Here is an 8,725-nt window from a genome sequence, read left to right as displayed (position 1 = left end):
CTGTTTGATATTAACTTTGTCCTCAACTATTTTTATTACGTTAACATTGTCGTAGTATCATAGTTCTTTTAAGGATCACCAAGATTGTTGTGTGTAACAGCTCTAGTGGAAATACTATCTTCGAAAGATTTCCGACTTTTAAAATTTCTGTACTAACAGACCAGAAAAATAGCAATCGTGATATTATCATTTTACAATTCCAATGCAGCTATGCAAAAATACTGGATGCCAAAGATATTTTTGATTGAAACTGTGATATTAGCTGTTTATTAGACTAATCATAATAAGTGGTTATTATACTGTGGCTCGATCTCCCCTCAATTATAACATTATAAAAATGGAGAGAGCTTAAATAGGCATACACTACATAAGATGATTAGGATTCAGATAAGACTCAAGCTAACAGTGATTGCTGTATGCGATATTTCATAAGAAGGATTTTCTTCATTAGAATAGAGTTAACCTCAGTAGCTATTCGTTGATTTTTACCTGTTCCTATCATGGCATTTTAAAAAGACTAAGGTTTATGTTATAAATATTATACCATTGTAATTTTTTGTAAAATTTTCCAAAACGTTGTCGTTTTGGTGCTTAACACTGTTGTGAAGTAAACCATTTATCCATCAATTCTCATACTACCTAACCAGATACATAAACAGATCTGTAAATTTTTAATTACAATCTTTTTATTAATAATAAAAACTGAGTGATCTGACTGACATATAAACACTAACTAAAATTATGCAAATAGAAAGTAACAGTATTTCAAGAAATATGGAAACTTTCTTTCCATCATTATGTATACAGCTTAAATAACCAGACGGTAAACTGCTAAGTGGAAATATAGACTAGCTAAAAAAAGCAGTTCTTGCTTCATATGATTCTTTCTTTAATGAAATTGTATTCTCTACATTGTGATCACTAGTGAATATCTTATAGACGAATGCAATTGGGTTAACCCAATATAAATGATAGTTTTGCATATGAAAACCTTGCAAAATGCGGTGTATTGAGTTATATTATAGGAGTGTTAACTGCTTAAGAGAGCTATTCCTGTCTATATCGGGATATTTTCTAACAATCAAAATTTAAATTTTGCTACGTAAGCAATGTTTTATAATTATCTGATAAGGATTCTGAAAAAGGTGAAGTATTTGAATCTGCTGTGGAATATAAATTACTCTTTGATAGGGTTAATCATGTCTGTACTTGGATACCATATTTTTCAATTTAGCTATGCAAGAGCTGCCAACAAATATTGCAATATTGAAGTTAATCTCTAAAAATTTATTTGGAAATAAACAGATACATTGAGATAAATACTTTAACGATGATAATTATAACACGACGCTTTTTTGCTATCCAATATGCGTAAATGTGTTTAAAAGAAGAGATACTTTTGTAGAATATAATAATTTTACATTATGATCTTAGAAGAGCACATTGCTTATTCGATGTATGCGCTCTAAAGTTGCAATATCTTTGCTACATTTATTATGTGGCTAATTTTGTAAATACTGTAGAAATTCCTGAAAGTTCCCTTTCCGCTCGGGTATACCCAGTTGTCACAGTCATCAAAATAACTTAGATATGGATGTTTAGGTTATGATAACATTTTGTTTTGAACTTTTTAGAAGTATGAACTACTACTTTTGGAATTCTTATTGATAGTAGTAACCGAAGTTACTATGATATAATAATGATATAGTAATATGGTACAAGTAAGTATTGAGAATATAGGAGCTTGACAGGGCTTACAGTCGAAGTAGATTTACGTATGAAATTGTTTATTACCTCGAATGTCCATATTTGATAATTCAATCTTACTGACATGTTTGTTATTGAAATATGTTGATAGCATAGTAAATATGTTTATAAGCAGTGAAAGAGTATATAAGAAGGGCTGTGATCAATAAAAAGTGACTCAGGTTTAGACTGAGTTGTGTGGTTGTTGTATATCGTATTTGTTTTGAGTGAGTTAGTAATTAGCAAGGATTCCACTTACTATACCATAGGCTAGGGAAGTAGTTCTGTGGATTAAAGTAAAGTTTATTTTACAAGTACTCTGTTGTTTTCTTGTGCCGCAAAGGTAGTTGTGGCACCAGTATAATCGACTTTAACAGGCCATTCATTGATTGGTGAAATGCACATGATTCGTTCGTAATTGTAAATAAGATTGCATCTTACGCTACTTGTGGGCAGAAGTATGCTATGCTAAAACTGATTACAGCCACCGATAATTTTAATACGCGTATAGAGCAGCAGCTCTCACATTCCTTGATATTAAATAGTTATACATGCAGTTAATATAGCACACTGCCAGCGAATAATCAGTTTCAGGCATCTTAGTCTCAATTATTTTTCACGCGATCATTACGTAAACACGTGTATATGCACAGACCCTATACCGTATTATATATATATATATATGTTAACCTATGTTATTATGTTATATACTGTATCTTGCATAGGAAATATAGAATTTGTCCACGCGCTAGTTTTACTACGAAGGCAATAAATTTTCAACAAGTCCTTGTTGCTTTCTTGAGCGTTTCTATTCTATAGTATATCAGTGTTTTACTATGGACTACATCGGAAATACAGTATTCGGTTATGAGCTAGTTTTATTACGAGGATAATAAATTGACGAAAAGTTGTTATGGCTATCTTGATATGTTTCTGTCCTATATCAGTGTCTTACCATGGATTTGCTGGTTTTAGGTAATTACTTCCTTGCTATCAAAATTTTAAATGAACGTTACAGTTTAGTTACCGCAGTGTTGATAGTTTGTCCATCTGTCACGGTACGCCGTTACTAATTAAGTAACTGTAAATTAATGAAAGCTTATGAATAGATAAGATAAGGTTATGTGCTATGTTTTAATGCGCTTGTAGCTGATAATAGGATGGTAGGAATGAGATAAAAATAGAAGTTGTTAGCAGTTAATTTACTGTAGGTTTATAAGGTGTGTTAATCTCTAAAAATTGAGCTGTATATGGACGAAGGTTAAGCGTCTTAACACCTGATAGCTTGTAGCTATCTAAGTCTGAGAATATCGATATGTATATTTAGTAATGGTATTATACTAATTAATGTAACTTGTAAAGCATGAATTCTCACTCGTTAATATTGGAATTCACTGTAGAAACCTATTTAAGCGCGTGTGTTTGTAGAATAAAGTAAGTAATTGCTCAAGAAACGGCAAGACTCATATCGTGAAGAATAGTGTAATAATTAGTCAGTTGTCTGTGGAGATCAGCCGAGAAATCGAGTTCTCAAATACTTCTCTCATAGAAACTGAAAGTACTGGGAGAAATAGCCCAAGTTTTAAGTAACTACACTAGAGTTCTTTACTTTCCTTTGCCACAAGTGAGGGTTGTGACACCATCATTACGCCTTTATTAGCAATCCACATAGCTCTTGAATGAGACAAGAATTCAAAAAGAATTGTACTTGCCGCAGTATTGGATCATAATCATTAATTTTATTATTACATACAAACGTACTCCTATATCTTCCATTATATAAGACATAATCTGTTAAAAAGAAAGCGTACAAGTCATTCACATTGGATATACAGATATGCATTATGTACGCGTTTACGTTATGTCTTCAAGTCTGACTTTGAAGGATTGATTAACTATAAGATAGATAAAGCAATTTAAGATTGAAATAGGATTTTAAAATTGTAAAGTAGAAATTGCATGGAATCGTCATGCAGGCTCCTCCTTGCGATATCAAATTGCTAATATACAAAATGATAGCAACAATCAAACCATTTAATACGGCTCATAAAAGGGATACAACGGATGATCGTGATATTCAGGATACTCAACTCCATTGATCTACAGATTTAAATAAAACAATAACCAGATAGAAATATTATTCCAAGAGTAATGTATGTCAATCCAATAAATAGTTAATGAATGGGGGCTCAAAACTATACTTACTACAACAGTAAAAGAGCAGCTTCTCCAATTACGATTGAGAGAATATATAGAGTCCATATCTTCAGGCGTTAAGGAAAAGTCAAAAACCTGCAACATGGACATTTCCCTTCAGTTCCATTTTAATCATCATAATCATAGTAAATAAGCCTATCAATTGAGCGATTACGATGCTTACTGTAGAGCAGACTATAAGGATTGATATTATTAAAATGTGCGTATAGGTGAATTTTAGTACTCGTACGCATGTATACGCGCATCACGCGATTGCTATAAGAACAATTTAAGAAAATTGACTTTGCACATCCTACCTGAGCATTTTCTTTTATTCTTGCAGCCGACTTACTCTTTGGAATAACCGTTAAACCGCGTTCGATTGCGAATCGAATCATGACCTGAGCCGGCGTTTTTCCATATTTTTTAGCAATAGCTTTAATTGTAGCGTCCTCTAGTGGTACAGGTTCATTTTCTTTTTTCTGCGGTCTATCGAAAGATCCAAGAGGGCTAAAAGCTGTCACCGAAATACCACGAGATAAACAATGATCGACCAAAGGACTTTGAGTAAAGTATGGATGTATTTCGATCTGGTTGATGACTGGTTTGATCCTGCAGTTAGCTAATACGTCATCAATTTGCTTACTATTGAAGTTGGATACGCCAATTGACTTGACTTTACCCTCATCCACCAATTCTTCCATCGCTTTCCAAGTGTCATTATAATGAACGTCAGAGTAGATGTAGGAACCGTCAGGATTAGTTGGCTCCCAGTTGGTCAGGCCTAGATTAGCCAATCCTTGAGGATAATGTATTAGATATAAATCAAGATAGTCCAGTTGTAAATCTTTTAAGGTTTTTTCTACAGCGATCTTGACATCTTTAGGTGCATGCATCGTATTCCATAATTTTGAAGTGATAAACAATTCATCCCGTTGGACGCTGGTACCAATTTTTTCGCTTAATGCTTTACCAACCGATTCTTCATTATCGTAGCACATTGCACAATCAATATGCCTGTAGCCGCAATCAAGAGCAGCTTTAACAGCATTACCGACTTCATCGTCGCTACTTTTCCACGTCCCTAGCCCTAAAAGGGGCATTTGATAGCCAGAGCTTAAAGTAATGGATTGTTGCAAGCTCATTTTACGACAAGGCAGAATAGTGGCAATATTAGCTCGAACTAAATACTTGCAAGTAGTTCCAACACTCCGAATGATCATCTCGACAAGTCAGGCGATTGATTTGCTTTGTACAGTACAATGCACACTGCACAGTGTCCTGCACAACATTCTACGGTACTGTAGCAAGCAAGGAAGCACTGTAGCAGCGATTCCGTTGGCTGTCTTTCCGTTCCTTTCGTGTTTTACGACCACTCACAACCAATCCATCGACTGGTGTAATTTCCCCCATAGGCCAAGACCACCATGGCCATCGATCAAGGCTGGAAGTATTATACTGGACTTGCTTTTACAGACTCACTGTTCAATTTTGCCGTTGGCGTGCTGTAGTTGCACGTACTGTGTGACTACGACGGTACAGTATGGACTACTTGAAAGAAGAGAAAGGGCCTTCGAGTAGTCCATGAGTAAGTAGACTTGGCTGTTAGTCCACTTCTAAACTGACTCTTACTCTTGACTAAGGTCCTTCGCCAGGGTAGTGAAAGTAGTGACGCTTGGTAGTAGATTTACAATACGGTACAAGGTTTTACAGGTCATCAGAGAAGAAGAATTCATGGTAACGAACGAAATTTGTGACATTGGCGTACAGTGATTGTACAATGTACACAGTACAGTACACTGTACAGTACAGTATCATAGACTAGAAGAAGAAGACCTGGTCTGATCACTATAGCTCATTTTGTTCAATCTTGACATATTTACTTGACCAAGTATATTGAAGGTATACTGTACACTCTACATCCTTTCAGAGGCATATTTGGATGTGTCGCAAGGAAATGTTACGGACTACTGTAGTGGACATACTGTCATTGCACGAAAAAGGAAAGGACCGAAAGAGGGACTTCTGCGACCGTGGACTACATTGTACTGTACAGTATTAAAGCTTGAACCTACAGTACAGTACTGTACTGTAGAGGACAGGACAGTCTCACTGTCACTGGGTGCTTTAAACTACGAAAGATATTTATACTATTGACAGCATTTATTTTGTAGTCCACTAAAAAGAGTACGGCAGCTAAGCCAAGGGCATATACGTATTACATAATCAGACATTTTATTTCCATTGAAAATTTTGCGACACCGGTCTTTTTTTAGCAAGCAATCCATGGCATAGCGTAGGGTACAGTACTGTATACACTATACAGTACAGTATACTGTACCGTGCGAGTGTATGGTAAGACCGTAAGAGTATGATTGCGGTTGGTTCGACATCACTCACTGTTTTTTTCACATTTTCTTTTATTCAAAAGTTTTAACATTCAATCGAAGTAACTCTGTCATTATAGGCTATAGTTAATCGCCAATTTGTTTATTTAACCGTTAATATGTTCTGCAATAAGCATAAATATTCTATTATGAAATGTTTCCATCCAATTTATCAGTAAATCCCATTACTTCGTTGCAACTCATTCCGTGCTCCCTATTATACAGTGTACAGTACTGTATCGTTCTACAAATACTGTACAGTAGAGACCCTGAAAAGAGACTCTATTAAGGGTCTCTAGAGTACAGTACTGTACAGTGTAAAGGGACTACTAGTACTAAAAAGAGAGGGACGCCTTGCGGCCGTTCAGTCTAAAATCACGAATAGGCTGATCATTTTTCTGGTCATTCTACTATACGCTAGCAGCGAAACCGTACAGTGTATCGTTCCAGACATACAGTACTGTAAAGAGGTTCAGCCGAGATGACTAGCAAGATAGTCAGCCCACTCATTTTTAGTACACTGAACGACCGTTGTCGGTCCGTCCCTTTCTTCTTGGTAGTCCCTACTAACAGTTCTGTAGGCTTATTTTTAATGTCTGACTTAGTAATGCTCATTAGCCTCGTCTTGAGCGCTTGATCGAATTATTTTCCTAACTGTCGCAAAAGGCAATCTAAAATGAAGTAGTGAACTGCAAGTAAAGCCATTATTGTTTTTTTTTTTTAATGGGTTATAAACATTAGCATGATATGATATTGAACTGGCGTAGCATAACTGTACTGTACAGTGTCTACAGTACAGCCAATGCATGCATTCAGGATTTATTTTATTTAATTTTATTACTTGTCTGTATGAATAGGCGCACAAACAACGCAAGCATTAATAATAATGCGGACAAGTAATGCATCCGATATGCATAATTACTTGTATGCATCTGTCATTTTACTCCACTTTGCTGGCTCTCATACATACAGAACCCATTCTTTAGCTTGACAATCGTATGCATGAGTGAAGCACTTCCAATAGTAAGACACTGCAAGTAAGACAACATTAATTTTGTACCTATATGTATTGCAGATGCCAACGTAAATGCAGGAATGGTGATCAAAAAAGTTTGATAGATATTATAGTATGCGTTATGGCAAAGTACTGGACCTTCTATTGTAGACTAATGTTTCTGCCTTTATAAATGCTGCAATTTGACGGAAGAAAAGGATAAAGAATTCATTGATGACTTATTAAGATAGCATTATTACAGTATGTTTCTTGCACCATAGTTTCTCTCCAAATTTTGTTTAATACATAGGACACAAACAGCTGACATACAGTACATATATAGAGAAACTATATCGAAAAGCACATTTTGCAATCAATTGACCAAAGAAGTAGAATAGATTTTCCTTATTATACTCCATTTGAACTTCTTTATTATATCATTAATTAAAAATAAATTTTCGGTAAGGAGTGAGAAGGAGCTGTGTCTTACAGGTAGTAAACAGCCAGGTTATTATATAATGTTCTTTTACACTACTATCATAATATTTGTATTGTAGTCCGGAATTTAACAACATTACTTGCTACGATCGGATTTGGCTGATCTTCAAAAAAAATGACCAAGGCGAGTAAAAGGAAATTATAGTAACACAATTTAATCAATTTTGATGCCCGAATATGTAAGCATTGATAATAATTAACTATCATTTGTATAATTAATACGTACAACAGCTATTCAAACTTACAGTGAATTGTGACAATGTACCAAACCGACATTTTACGTATATTATAAAGATAGCAAGAAGAGATAATTCATCAGAAATTGTCTGGTTGGGGGGGGGGGGTAGTTTGCTATAACAATCATTTATTGGTAGAGCTGTAAGTATTTCACTTATGCCTGATAGATTAAAGTACTTTTCCAAAGTGAATATCGCCTATGTGTGTACCGATAATGAGTCTAATTTCTTGACAGTAACCTTTTAATCATTTGTTTTAGAAATTTCTTGATGATGTTGTTAGCATAATTATTATAGCTGTGCTGTAAGTAACTTTTCAGATACTTTAATATACATGTAGAATCCTTTGGATCTAATCTTAATTCTGAGTCTGTTGCTCAAGACGAAACCTTATCATTTACTATATGATATGGTAGCTCATTTTATGGCATCGATTACTCTTCGATGCATTATTGTAGAAAACACAAGGTCCATACAATACTGTGTATTGATTAGCGCGAAATTATCGCAGATAATTAAAAAAAATAAGCAATTAATCAGGTAATATCTAGAAACTTGTTCATAACTTAAACAGTAGATATTTCAATATGTTCAGATTTGCTAAATCTACTTATAATACGATAGGATGCTTTTCGAACTGATATTTTACATGCTACCAATATGCGCTC

The 8,725-nt window shown here is 34.7% G+C and overlaps 1 protein-coding gene across 1 annotated transcript; it reads right to left on the bottom strand.

The window, feature by feature from the left end:
* Positions 1 to 3,780: 3,780 nt before the first annotated feature.
* On the bottom strand, positions 3,781 to 5,087 carry TRIADDRAFT_29280 (uncharacterized protein; the record flags this gene model as incomplete). The annotated part of the gene is made up of 3 exons (XM_002115284.1): positions 3,781 to 3,846; positions 3,952 to 4,038; positions 4,260 to 5,087. 3 exons carry the CDS (start codon positions 5,085 to 5,087, stop codon positions 3,781 to 3,783), a joined length of 981 nt encoding a protein of 326 aa, XP_002115320.1.
* Between the last annotated feature and the right edge of the window lie 3,638 nt (positions 5,088 to 8,725).

This window comes from Trichoplax adhaerens, genomic scaffold (assembly GCF_000150275.1).
Source record: "Trichoplax adhaerens TRIADscaffold_10 genomic scaffold, whole genome shotgun sequence".
In the NCBI taxonomy this organism is placed as follows: Eukaryota; Metazoa; Placozoa; class Uniplacotomia; order Trichoplacea; family Trichoplacidae; genus Trichoplax; species Trichoplax adhaerens.
Note: the sequence above shows the minus strand (reverse complement) of the source record. Positions and strands in the feature narration are given on the sequence as shown.